Here is a 14,131-nt window from a genome sequence, read left to right as displayed (position 1 = left end):
ATGGAGAAGCTGGCGGCCGGGCTGGCCGGGCTGCGCTGGAGCATGGGCGCTTTTCCGCTGGACCTCATCGTCAGCCGCTGTCGCTTGCCCACGCTCGCCTGTCTCGGGCCAGGTACCGGGGTGTCCAGAGGGGAGACGGGGGCGGAGGACGCGGACAGTCCGGGTCTCGCTCCGTTGGAGCTGGCGGAACTGCTCGGCGCATTCGGTCCCTACTCTCCCTGTCCCAGCGATAGGGGCCTTGCTTGTCTTCTGGAGCTGCTCCTGGGACAACCGGAGCCCCTAAGTCCCGGGACCGCTTCCTGGGCCCCACCGACCCCGCACAGGGTTAGAAACTGGCCGCAGGGTTATGATAAAGTTTTCAGTCCCCTCTGGAGCCAGTAGCGCTGCTGGGTCTGTGGGTCGCTCTGTCGGTGCACCCCGCTATCCCAGCGCCCATCGGTTCCTGCCCCGGCCGCACCCCCTTGATCCCTTTGTCTCCAGCCTCTCACCTTCATCCTACTGCATTCCTTGGACCACGATAGGTCTTTCCTTACCATTCCTACTAGTCCCTTTTTGGGACCTTTCCTAAACCGTCCTTTGACATCCTGAGGTCCTTTGGCAACGGGCAGACTACCCTCTGGAGAGGCCTGAGTGAGCGGGCCCGGCCACCAGGCACCCCCACCCCCATCTCAGCACAGGACCCCGGCCCTCCCCCACTTCTCGACCTATTTCTCCCTCAGGCCCCCTGTGTTCTGATGATGGGACCGTGTATGGGAGACCCTGAAGACTGCACAGAGCAAGAGGACTGTAGTGTTGGGGAAAGGGGAGCTGCTTGACTGGGGGAGGGGCGGGAGCTGGGGCTGGCAGCCAGGCTGGGGGTTTTGTGTGTGAGAAGAATAGGGGTTTGGCCCGCGTTGGCACACTCGCTTCCCTGAATGCTAATGGGACTCCTGTGCTGTCTTCTTGGACTGGCAGCCCCTCCTCAGACCTGCAACAGCAAGAACTGGGCACAGGGAGCACCAGGCGGGCTGAAGCAGGCTCTGTGGGACGTCGGTGTCCGGGTTCTTTAGGCGGAATACCTGGAGTCCAACTCTGGTGGGACCTCACCCACCGCTCAGCGTGCGATCCCAGGACTGCGCCTGCAGCTGGACGGTGTCTGCCTGTGAATAGGAAATTCTGCCCTAGGTTCTTCCTGCTCACTTCCCACGCATCTCTTTGACACCCCTTTCTTTGAGTTCTTTTCTGAGCGCTTTTGTATGGCTAGGCCTTCTCTGTGCTTCCCTGACACCTGTGCGTCCCATTCCACTGGGCTGCAGGCTTTTGGGGAGGGTCAGAGAGTATGGACATCCATTCATTAAGTGAATGAATGAATGAGCAATAGTGTAGGATGGCTAGTGTGGTTATGACAGTGGTCACCGTTAGATTATGAATGTATGCTTGAAATGGTGTGCCCTTAGAAGCCCCCCCCCCCCCGTGGCTGTGCATTGAAAGGGGGGATTACTTGGTAGGATCTTGAGCCTGAGTTGTGCTGTTTGGATGATGAGCATCTGTCTTGTTGGGCTCCATTGAATTATTGGTGAAAGTGAACTCTTGACTGTTGGTACATATACCTGTGTGTGGCTTTAGCCCGTGTTCCTATGGAATAGTGGTGGGTGGGGCTTATTAGGTTAGCCCTAGAAAGAGCTTGTGGAGCTGGAGAGAGCAGAGCTTCCTCTCCTCCAGGAGCTTGAAGGAGGAAGGCTCAGACAAACCTCCCCTGTGCATGCTTGCACTTTAGTGCACACACATCCTCACACCCAAAATGGGAGATCCTCCTCTGAAGAGCCCAAATACCCTACCCATTGTACACACAACATGGACATGCTTTATGAAGTCTCTGCTGTTAGAGTGAACCATTTCCCATTCATTGAGCTGGTAGAAAAATTGTAAGGGGTGTGAGTGTGTGTGTGTGTGTGTGTGTGTGTGTCTATGTGTGTCTATGTGTATGTGTGTGTGTGTGTGAGTGTGAGGGGGCTGGGAAGGAGACATCCCTACCCCCACTGTGCCCACCAGCTGCATCCAGGATACGCCCCATCAGTCTCCTGGAAGCTGGGCTGCCCCTTCTGCTCCCCTGGAAACCGTTGCTGGGGATGGAGCCTCCTGGGCCCAGACCCCTCCCAACTCCAGCACCTCTGCCCCTGGGCTGCTTTCCTTAGCTTAGGCTCCCTCCCCCTCCCCCACTCTGGTGTCCTAAATCCAATGCATGTGCAACCCCAACTTTAAGAAATAGCTTCTTTGGGGCAGGGCTCCAGTGTCAGGGTGGGGTTCCCTCCCTTATTTGAGGTCCTGTGAATGTGAGATTCTATGACCCTGCCATTGAACTGACAGTGACTTTGAGAGCCTCCAGGATGCCCAGGGACAGAGACCCCTTCTAGTCCTTTCCTTTGCCACAGCAGGGCCTTCCTTGCCTGGGCTTGACACTGACTTGGCAGAATCTCATTGGTGTGAATTTGATTGGTTCTCAAGCCTGACCCTGACCCCAGCCTGGTGTTCCACTCCTCCATGTCCCTACATGCCCTCAGCTCTGTGCCTTCAACGTGCTTCCTCCACGTTTCCTGAGGCCTGAGCAAGCCTGGAGGGCAGAAGCTGAGTGGCCCAGACTCAGCCAGGACACCAGGCTCTCCGGTGGCATGATGGATGGGAGGCTGTGGATGCTGTAGTTGCTGAGTCCCATAGGGAGTCAGAGCTTTGAGGCTCAGGCCAGACTCACAACACAGCTGACAGCCCACTGGCTCCCCTGTGTTGCTGACCAGTACTGGGATCACAGGACACAATCCCCAGGCTTGCTGAGGATGGGGGGGTATCACCCAGTCTTTTTTCTTTTTTTCTTCCTCTCTTGACTTTCTCTCTCTATTCCTTCCTCCCATGTGTTCCTTTCTCTCCCAGGGGAGTATGCTGAGGGTGTCAGTGAACGAGATATCCTGCTGATCCATTCCTGCCGCCAGTGGACTACAGTGACTGCCCACACCCTGGAGGAGGGCCACTATGTCATTGGACCCAAGATTGACATCCCCCTGCAGTACCCAGGTTTGCCCAGATAGGGCCAGATGGCTTAAGATCTCTGGGCATGGGGAAGCAGGAGCAACTGGGACCAAGGGTGCAGGGGGTTAGGAAGAGCCACTGATGACCACCTTTCCTAGGAGCCTCAGGGATGAACTCAGGCATGCTTGAGGGCAGGTGGCCAGAGGATGTGGTTAGAGTTAGGGCTTAGCGGTTTCTGAAGAGGTGGCACTCAGGTTTTTGATTCTTATTTTTTATTTTAGAGACAGGTTCTTGTCATACAGCAAGGCTGGCTTTGAACTTGGGTTTAGCCTTTTGTCTCAGCCTCCCGAATACTGTGGCTTTAAGCACGAGTCACTATGCTAGATACACTTTATTTTTAAATGTATTTTGAAGTGATGATGAAAAATACCCACTGTTTAGAAAAAGACTGGGGTCTCATTGTATAGCTCAGGCTGGGACCGAAATTCACCGAGCTCTGTCTGCCTCCCAAGCGTTAGAACTTGAGGTGAGTACCAGCACAGCTGGCAAAATATACCTATATCTTTAAGCAACCAGAAATCAGACTTTATCCCTCACTGGAGAGTTTTGGGGTCCTGGCCAAGGAATGCCAAGGCCAACCTGTGTTGCTGTCAGCACTCAGTACCCTCTTTCTCCAGGTTTGTGCTAAACTGTCTTCCTGGGTTGGCTTTACAAACAATGCCAAAGTGTTCAATTTCTAGAGTGCGCTAACTGCTTTTATGTGCTTTGTATTATTATTATTATTTTATTTACTTATAGTGTTGAGGTTAAGACTAAGGCCTCATTCCTGCTAGACAGGTGCTCTACCTCTAAAGTATGTCCCGGTTCCTTCTCTACCTTTTCATTTATTTTTTTTATTAGATTTTTATTCATTTTTGTGCACACATACATTCACACACACACACACACACACACACACACACACACACACACACACACATGTATGAAAGTCAGAGAACTTGCAGATTTTTGCTTTCTACCACGTGGACAAGGAACCAAACCCAGGTCTCCCGGCTTGGCGTACCTTCATGAGCCACCTCAGCCCCTTTATTTTGAGGCATGGTCTTGATAAGTTGTCTAGGTTTGCTCTGTAGCCCTAGCAGGTCTTGAACTTGTGTTCCTTCTGTCTCAGCCTCTTGGGTGGCTGCAGTTACAGATCTGCACCAAGCCACCAGGCTTGGCTCTTCATGTTTTCTGTAAGGCTTTGTTTGAAAAAAACAGTCTATGGCCCCCCTGAACCCCCACGCCACACCCCCCGAAAGAATGTATAGCACTTTCTCTGGTTAAAAAAAAAAAAAAACCAAGGGCCCCGAGAGGGTCTTGTGGGTCACACACAGGGTTGTGAAGCCTAGGCAAGGGCCAGAGCCCAGGTATCATAACCACTGGATTCTGTTCTTGCACTATGCCAGCACTACAGACAGTTGTCCCCAAGGTACAAGTCCAGTGCCATACCAGAAATGTCTTCATGCAAGCCCAGGGCAGCTACCATTCCAGACCCTGGGTTGGGGGCAGGCCGTTATCAATTTTTTTTTTCTTCAGTAATCAGCTCCCTTTAACTGGAGAGTGAGGCTCAAATCTGTGCTTTCCACTACTGTACAGCTCTCTGCCCGGTCTGCAACAAGGGCTGCAGCCCTTGGAGCCTGGAAGGCCACAGTCTTTCCCTGGCCTTACCACTGTTCTCTCTGGCCTGGGCCTCTTTTGAGTCAAGGCTTAAACCTTGACCCAGGTTTGAGCTCTTTATAACGCACTTGCACTTCGTAGGGCTGGCCTCTGAACTTCCAATACTCCAGGGAGGAGCCCCCACCATCTGGCTTACTTGAGACTTCTGTCCTAGCCTGCAAGCTAGAAATTCCACTACCTGAGGATCTAGCATTGGTTCAGGTAGAAATCTTTACCTTCTTACACTAAAACCCTCCAGCGGTTCCTGAAGGCCTTCCTAGTGACCAGTTTGGCTGTATCTTTACAACCAAAGTCATGGAGTTCCCAGAACACTATGAATGGAGGAGGGAGGTCCCCAATCCTTTACCCCCTCCGTTTGATGCCTCCTTAGTGAGCGTCAGAGGTGGGGACAGGACAGTGGGGTGGCAGCTGGCCGGCAGAGCCTACGGCCCCTGCTCCCTCTTCCGCTGGGGGCCTCACTTCGTGGGAGTAGAGAGGGGGGCTGGGCCTCCGAAGAGGCTCAGAGTGCAGGCTCCATGCTGAGCCCTCCCAATGAATTAATAATGGCACTGGCCCGGCCGGCTGTGGCCAGCGGGGGAGGGGCGGGACTGGGGGCGCTGCCACGGCTGCTGCCTGCGGTCTCCAGGCTGCGGGAGTCAGGGTGATTTGAGAAATCTGGGCCAGTGCTGCCTGAGCGTCCAAACACCTTCCCCAACCACCGGGTATTTCCAGAGCCTTGGCCTTGGGCCGTGCAGAGCCCTTGTCAGGTGCGCCCCTCTGCTCTGCTCCAATGTGAACCACTTAACATGGATCCATTTTACATATGGGAAACCAGGAAGTCCAGAGAGCAAAAGATTCCACGAGCTGCTTAGTGGCAGAACTGGTCTCAGCCACATCTATGCTCCTTCCCACCTAACTGCTGTGATACACAACCGAACGAGGTTTTGTGCAAACGAGACAGTAGCAACTGAGTCACTACGCTGTTGTTCACTGAGAGCTTGCCTGAGAGAGGCCAGGTTTTGAGAGGCAGCTGCAGGGTAGGGTGCTTCGGGCCGGAAAGGAAGATCCGCACAGTGCACGTGTGCGACAGTCCTTGGATCCTTTAGCACGCCGACGTTGGGGGAGGCAGGAGAGGAAGCTGCAGGGCAGAGAAGGCTTCTAAAGGCCAACGCACGACTCCCGGGAGGTCTCCCTTCCTTCCTCTCCGAAGAAATGACCCGGCTGGGCGGCTGAGGGGGACGGGGCTGGATACCATGGTTACATCGATCTTCCCTGCCACATCCTCCCAGGATCCAACCTTTACTGGACTCCAAATCTTGCCACAGGGGGCAGCAGGCATTTCTCCACGTCTGGCAGCTCGAGGTTGAGGGGTGGGGGTTCACATGCGGATATGGAGAAGGAGGAGACTGAAGCGGGTTAGAGTGTCTGCGTCCTCGGGACTCTGGCCTCCTCCCTTCCCCCTGATGCCTTGGGCTGTGGCCCTTCTTCTCTCTAGCGTCTGGGAGTTTGGGGGCTTGGGCTCTCTCACTCCGGATTGCTCCAGGGCACCTCCACTGTCCTCTCTTCTCTTAATTCCCATTCTGTCCTTGGTGCTGGATGCTGGTGGTTCAGGCCCTGCCCTTGGTCAGGGGTTCCTCAGATCAGGCACCAGGGGTTTCTTAGTCTCCACTGCCTCTGGTTGGATTTTGGGAGGGGCAGGAGCCCTCTTCACTGTGTGTTTATACTATGAGCAATGTGGGCTTTTGGGGGGGGGTCATGGGTTCCCAAAGGGTTAAGACCCTCTTTTCCAGTTCCTTAATGTACCTGCCTCACCGCTGCACTGGTGCTTCAGTCTGTTGCTCTTTCAAGTGCCACACTTACAAGTGGCACTACCCTATGCACCAACAATCGGCACTGCCCTGTGAGTCTTTGTTGGTCTTCTAAGACCGGCCTCCGCCATGTTCCTCTTGGTTCCCAGTGTGGAACAGTCGGCCAGCCTCTGTGTCCAGTAGGCTGTGTGTCACCTTCAGTCCTGTCCTTCTTGGCTTCCTTCCTTGTGTCACTAAGGTCTGAGGGGTCTTCCTTCTGAGTGTCCCGTGTCTGCGCACTGCCTGCTGTTCCCTGGCTCTTCTCCAGGATTTGTTACTGGATTGCTTGCCTGAGTCTTGCCAGAGCTCAGCTTCCATCACTGTGTTTTCTTGTTCAAACTCCTCCAGAGGGCTTCATCCACTTCCTCTCCTGGTTTTATTGTTTGTGTGTGCACACACGGCATGGGTATGTGATGTTCTTGCAAGTATGTGTGTCAAAATGTGTGTGGGCATGTGTGTGTGCATGCACACTTTGTGAAGAGCCCCAAGATTGATATCAGGTGCCTTCCTTGGTTGCACCCCACTTTGTATACTGAGGCAGAGTCTTCCAGAGCCTGCAGTTCCTTCCTTCTGTGGGTCTGGCTAGTCTGCTTGCTCTGAGGATTTTCTATATTTACTTCCTTTGAGCTGGATTATGGACATTTGCCCATGCCCACCTATCTTTCCATATGGGCACTGGAGAACTCTGGTCCTCATATTTGCACAAGAAATACTTTGCCCACTGAGCTATATCCTTAGCTCCCTCCCATTTCTCATAGAATAAAAAGCCCTGTAAAGTCCCTTTCATTTGCAAGGTGCAGCTTCACAACCCCCACACACTGCGCCAGGCAGCCTCTTCTTTTGGAGCTCTTTTCTCACAGGTGTGCCCTAGAATTTGTCACCTACTGTCTTCAGACACACCAGAAGAGGGCATCAGATCCCATTACAGATGGTTGTGAGCCACCATGTGGTTGCTGGGAATTGAACTCAGGACCTCTGGAAGAGCAGTCAGTGCTCCTAACCACTCAGCCATCTCTCCAGCTGGCCTGAATTTCTTGAGTGCAGACTGTTTACAGAATTGTCTGATCTGTAGTGACTGATCCAACGGTGGGTAGACCATGAGCGTGAGTGAACTAGGGAGGGGGAATGCAGGAGAACTAGGGAAACCATGTTTCTCCATCATCCTCTGCCAGTCCTCACACATTCTCAGCTTTCCCATCTATGTGAAGGCAGAGTGGTTCTTAGCCCATCTTTAAGCTCATCACAAAAGAGGACATGGTTGTCATGGTGAGACAGACACTCTACATGATGTTTACATTATACTTTAGTATACGTGCCTTGTGCCCATCTGAATTCCAGAGGGACTTGATGAGTTTGGGCTAGCAATTAGTCAGGGGCCTGCTGTTTCTAGAATTCAGACCTGGCCCCTAGCAGGCAGGGCCCTCCCCCAGCAGCCTGTATATTCCCTGTGCAGGCAAATTCAAGCTTCTGGAGCAGGCTCGGGATGTGCGGGAGCCGGTAAGATACTTCAGCAGTGTGGAGGAGGTGGCCAGTGTCTTCCCTGACCGAATCTTTGTGATGGAAGCCATCACCTTCAGTGTCAAGGTTAGTCCTTCTGGCACAGGGTACCTTCTCAAACTCCCCTTTCCCTAGGATAGAGTGTAGCTCATAGGATCCAGGAGGGAGAGTGGCTTCTGAGCACCCTTTGGTACAATCAGGTCATGCCAGAGAGCCAGCTCACTAGTGGACTAGAGCATTTCCTAGGAAATGTGGTGAAGTGGGAATGGAGGGGTGCTGTGGAGGGCTAGTCTTGGGTTAGCGAGGTATTGTTATCTCGAAAATGGCCAACAGGGCTTAATAAACTCTGCCGTGCTTGAGCACATTCAAAGTACATCTCTACTCCTAATATGAGGTAACTAAAGACCTAAGGAAAATGTTAAAGTCGCAGATTCCCTCCTGTCCCAGTCCAGTGCTCTTGCTTTGATGTCAGCTGAAGAGGAAGGGACTGAAGAGCTCGAGGAGCTTGGAGCTGGAGTGTGACTTTACTTGACCCTCTAGGGCTTCATCTTGTCTCTGGGATTCCCCAGGTGGTGTCAGGAGAGTTCAGCGAGGACAGCGAGGTGTACAACTTCACACTGCACGCAGGCGACGAGCTTACTCTCATGGGCCAGGCCGAGATTCTGTGCGCCAAGACTACCAAGGAGCGCTCGCGCTTTACCACGCTCCTGCGCAAGCTGGGCCGTGCAGGAGCCTTGGCGGGAATCGGCAGCCCTGGAAGCATGGGGGCCACAGGGGGTGGCGGCGGGGCCGCTAGGCCCGTCAAAGGCAAGATGCCCTGTCTCATCTGCATGAACCACCGTACCAACGAGAGCCTGAGCCTGCCCTTCCAGTGCCAGGGCCGCTTCAGCACGCGCAGCCCGTTGGAGCTGCAGATGCAGGAGGGCGAGCATACTGTGCGCGCTATCATCGAGCGCGTGCGGCTGCCGGTGAACGTGCTGGTGCCCAGCCGGCCGCCGCGCAACCCCTACGACCTACACCCAGTGCGGGAGGGCCACTGCTACAAGCTGGTCAGCATCATCTCCAAGACGGTGGTGCTGGGGCTGGCGCTGCGCCGTGAGGGCCCGGCGCCGCTGCACTTCCTGCTGCTTACCGACACTCCGCGCTTCACTCTGCCGCAGGGTCTGCTGGCCGGGGATCCGCGCGTCGAGCGCCTGGTGCGCGACAGCGCCTCCTACTGCCGCGAGCGCTTCGATCCGGACGAGTACTCCACTGCTGTTCGCGAGGCGCCCGCGGAGCTCGCGGACGATTGCGCCAGCCCACGTCGTGCGCGCCTCTGCCTGCCGGCGCCGCGCGCCCCCGGGCCTGTCCGCGCGCTTGGACCGTCCGGTCGGCTGGGTCCTGCCCTGCCCGCGCCGGGCGACAGCGACCAGGAGTACGTGAGCCCCGATTGGGCGGGTGCGCCCGAGCCCGCGGCCGCGTGCACCGAAATCCCCTACGAGGAGCTGTGGGTGCACCAAGGCCCCGAGAGCCTCGCCGATGCTCGTGCACGGTCGCTGGCGGGGCCAGATCTCATCTCTTTCGGGACCGTGGGGCCCCCACGGCATGAACCAGAGGCACCACCGCCTCCAGTCCCCCCCAAATCCGAGGCGGTGAGTGAGCTCTGCTCAGTGCTTGAAAGAACTTAGGCAGCTTTTAGAGGACATGGAGGCTTCAAGCTCCCGGGGAGTGACAGGATGGCCAGAGCCAAGGGGGAAGGAGAGGGGGAAAAGAACAGGGTATAAACGCAAGGCACAGAGAGTTGAGGGTAAGCTGGAAACAGGAATACCCACAAGCTCCACAAAGTCCTCTGTGATGGAAAAGTTCCGAGGTGCAGTAAATGAAGGAAATGCGAGTGATTTCCAGCAACCCCCGGAATCCTGGCGAGTTACAGGCTCTGATATGTTCTGTACTTATATTTAACAATTCCCCATTTATTTGTCCACAGGACATTTCCCCCACCAATCACACCTTTTAACAAACTCTTTGGGGGAACTTAATTTGTAAGGACGGGATCCAGATAGTAGATCCTGTCCCTCCTTTCGGTCCCTTTTGTCATACCCTTTCCTCCCCTGCCCCCCCAAAGAAGGAATATCTCTATTGCACCCCCATCCCGGTCTCCCCAATCTACTAACCTTCACAATGAATTTATGATGGATTAGGAGACTGTTGTGGACCGAGTCTGGCAGCCTCCATTCTGCGTGGGACAAGGTCTCAGGCCCAGGCCCACCAGCTTGAGAGGCGAGGTAAGGAAGGCCAGCTGCACAGTGAGGCAGTCATGGTCTTCTGTCCGCAGGTGAAGGAAGAGTGCCGCCTGCTTCACATCCCTCCTGTGCCTCCTAGGGGTGGCGGCAGCTGCAGCAGGCTCGCGGGCAGCCCTCCAGTGCCGCCCCGCTTTCCCAAGCTGCAGCCTGTCCATTCGCCCAGCTCCAGTCTCTCCTACTATTCCTCTGGCCTGCAGGAGGGGTGAGTAGCTACCTTGGTCCCTGGCACCATCCTGGGTTCATGGGATGGTGGCCGGTGGTCACCCCTGCACTGGGACTCTGCTGCAGGGAATATCTTTTCCTTTTTTAAGGTTTATTGATTTTATTTTATGTGTATGAATGATTTGTCTGCATGTATGTTTGGAGGTCCAAAGAGGTCTTCAGATCTCCTGGAACTGGAGTTATGAATGGTTATGGGCTACTATTTAGGTGTTGGGAACATAACCAAGGTCCCCAGGAAAAGCAGCAAGTGCACTTAACCACTGAGCCCTATCTTTAGTCTTGAGGTTCCCATTTTCCAATTTGTACTTTCTCAGTTTAAGTTCTCCTGCATGTTCTGACGTGACTTGTACACTTAGGGGAATCCACAAGGGTCTCAAGCAGCACACCAGAGGGGTGGCTCTGGGGTCCTGTGAGTATCACTTCCTGCTCTCTCTGCCTTATGTATACATCCTGTGTGTCTGTCTCTGCTTCTAGGGCAGGGTCCCGCAGTGGCAGCGGCTCCCCGTCACCGGATGCATACTCTCTCTATTGCTACCCTTGCACCTGGGGAGACTGTAAAGCCAGCGAGTCCTCTAGTCGCCCACCACCAGGACCCCTGCCTTCTACCACCACCCAGCCCAGCCAGGCCTCAAGAGCCCTCGCAGAGCCCCTGAGTGGTCGAACCACCTCCCTCTTGGGAGTTGACACCCCAGTGGTTAAGAACTACCAGAGCTGCCCACCTCTGTTCAAGCCCTCTCGTCCCCAGAAGTCCTTTGCTCCCTTTGGTGCACTCAACCCCTTCTCTGGGCCTGCCCACCCTTCAGGTGCTCCAGCGGCCTCCTCGTCTGGGTCCACATCCACCTCGGGTGCCCTGGCTACCTCCAGCCCCACACATTCCCCAGGCCCAGGTCCAGGTCCACAGGGCCAAGGTTACTCAGCTGCTCTCTCCTCCTTGTCTTCTGAGTGGCAGGAGCCAGCACTGCAGCCCCTGGACCCATTTGAGCTGGGGCAGGCCAGTCCTCCTGAGCTGGAGCTGCTGTGCTGTCAGGAGCCCAGAGCTTCGGGGGCTCCTGGGTCTGGACCTTGCCTTTCCCCACTTGGTCCACCCAAGACCTTTGAGCCCGAAGGTTTGGTGCTGAGGCAGGTCCCTGCCTCACTGTCACCAGCTGCCTTGCAGGGGCCCGAGGCAGGAGGAACCCTACTCTTTCTCACCCAGGGGTGCCTGGAAGGGTCTCCTGGCAGCCCCCGCGAGGGAGCCACGGGTGCTGGAGTCCGGGATCCTTCCTCCTGGCAGCCGCCAGCAGACTTGTCAGCACTCTCCCTGGAAGAGGTCTCACGTAGTCTGCGCTTCATTGGACTCTCAGAAGACGTGGTGAGCTTCTTTGCCCGAGAACGCATTGACGGAAGCATCTTTGTGCAGCTCAGTGAAGACATCTTGGCTGATGACTTTCATCTCACCAAGCTTCAGGTCAAGAAGATCATGCAGTTCATCAAAGGTTGGAGACCCAAGATCTGAACTGTCTGGCCAGCTGCTGCACAGCCTGAACTTTGGGGAGCAGAGGACCTAGGGGTTAACCTAGATCTGCCAGGAACAGCACTCCCAGAGGCAGGTCCTTCTTGCAGGGAAAATCTGGGCCAAGATGGAGGTTGCTCTGGAACGCTGAGTGTTCCAGGGGAGATACATTGGGAATGGTGGCCCTTTGGGGTCAGACCCTGCAGGAGCATGCCTTGCCATTGAGGAGGAGGCACTGCTCACTCCTGGTGAGGCTTTTAGAGCCATTCCCACCGCAGGGTCAAGGTGGTGTGTGTGTATGTCATTGTGTTGGTAGAATGCCTTTCTCTGCCCTGCTGCAGCCTTTCACAACCACACACTTCTCAGCCCTGTATGTTCAGATTAGAGACAAGGGAAAATGGCTCATTTTAAGCACAGTGTTCCCAAAGTGCCCTCTCTTTCACGCTCTGTGGGCTTTGGCCGGCAGCTGTTCCAGAGTTTAGGGATGTGATTTCTGTCTGTGATCTACCCCTTGCCCTGGTGAATCAGTTACAGGCCTATGTCCAGCACCAGAGTCCCTGTTCTGACGTCATCACAAGTAGCCTGTTGGTTTCCACAGGGCAGTTTGAGGACCTCGTTCTGAGTGAGAGGAGCCAGATGTAGGCCAGCTACCTCCACCCTACCTGCCATCAGCTTTGGCTTTGCTGGACTCTTGGTGTCCTCCTTCGTATGTCACTGGTACAGGACAGTGTGGCTGATAAAAGGGCTTGCTCCTGAGCCCAGCTATGGACTTACTCACATGGTTCCCTTCAGTCTCAAGGATGGTGACCTGTTTGACACATGGAGGCCTGGCTAACGTTCAGGCCTCACACTCCCTCTCCAGCACCTCTAACGAGAACCACGCTCGTCCTCTGGTGTCAGGGCCCTAGAGGTAGCAGTTTTCTTGTCTGCCCTCCCTGGCCTATTTAGATATTTATTTCTTGTGTTTTATGAATAGTTAAGCCCAGCCCACATCTGTGCCTTTCAGAAGGAAACACGGAACCTTATGCTGTGTTGTCTGTCTTCTCAGTTGTTTAACGAAACCTCAAGGAATAAGGAAATAAAGGCTAGATCCCAGAGTAGTCAAAAGAGTAGGACTGTGGGTGGTGGCTGATTCCTTCTGTGGAAGGCCATGGGGACCAAGGGCGTGTCTCTAAGCAGGGAAGACTGAAATGGTATGTGTCACCTACTTTTCACCCCTGGATACACATGGCAACAGTCCTCACGGTGGCCTGTAAAACCTCTCCTGCAAGAATTGTTTTCCTTTTTTTGAGACAGGGTTTGAACTCAAGATCCACCTGCCTCCATCTCTGCGCTGGGATTAAAGGTGTCCACCACCACTAGGCTGCTCAAGTAATTTTTATCAGAGCCCACACCCTCCTGCTTGCAGGGAAGACCCAGAAGTCAAAGCTCAATGCCACTGGGGTCTGGTGCCCTGAGACACCCTCAGTTGCACAGTGGACACTGGGGCTTGGCCTCTGTGCACGCAGTCAGTTCTTGGCCTTCTGGCGATATGAAAATGCACTTGTGGTGACCAACTTCAGAGTTGGTCTTCCTAACAAGGAACTGCAAGTGTTGCCAGAGGTGAGCTCCCTGTCTGCCAGCCCCAGTGGGACAAAGCAGGAGTCAGCACAGTGTTAGAAGGCAAAGTGGGATGGGACCTGAATTAGGTTCCAAACCCACTCAGTGGGACCCAATTAGGAGCTGTGCATGGTTTATATAGCTAGGCCCTGCTCCTCCCAGAGTGTTGAGAACTCTGCCACTGAGGGACAGGGGTGGGACAAACTGAGGCTACAGAAGTGAGGTGAGCTGATCTGTGGGCATCCATCTTCCTCAGTTTTGTAGGATTCCAAAACAGCAGGCCAGTGTTCCATCCTTTGCGTAACTCCCCCACAGGCATCCTCAGAAGCCAGGGCTGAGGCATGCCAAGAAGAATGTGTACAACGGCACAGTGAGGACATGGTCTGGGGAGAGAAGTGTCTTTCGCATCCTGGTACACCAAGCCCCTACTGTTCCCACTCTTGCTGCCCAGGGCTGCAACTGTGCCGTAGGCCGCCTAGCCAAGGCACTTAGCT

The 14,131-nt window shown here is 54.7% G+C and overlaps 1 protein-coding gene across 1 annotated transcript; it reads left to right on the top strand.

The window, feature by feature from the left end:
- On the top strand, positions 1–12,041 carry GAREM2 (GRB2 associated regulator of MAPK1 subtype 2; the record flags this gene model as incomplete). The annotated part of the gene is made up of 6 exons (XM_080923596.1): positions 1–112; positions 2,905–3,045; positions 7,999–8,129; positions 8,612–9,673; positions 10,357–10,526; positions 11,021–12,041. The coding sequence occupies 6 exons, from the start codon at positions 1–3 to the stop codon at positions 12,039–12,041; spliced, it is 2,637 nt and encodes an 878-aa protein (XP_080779722.1).
- Between the last annotated feature and the right edge of the window lie 2,090 nt (positions 12,042–14,131).

This window comes from Micromys minutus (genome assembly GCF_963924665.1).
Source record: "Micromys minutus genome assembly, chromosome: 1".
NCBI classification, from domain to species: Eukaryota; Metazoa; Chordata; class Mammalia; order Rodentia; family Muridae; genus Micromys; species Micromys minutus.
Note: the sequence above shows the minus strand (reverse complement) of the source record. Positions and strands in the feature narration are given on the sequence as shown.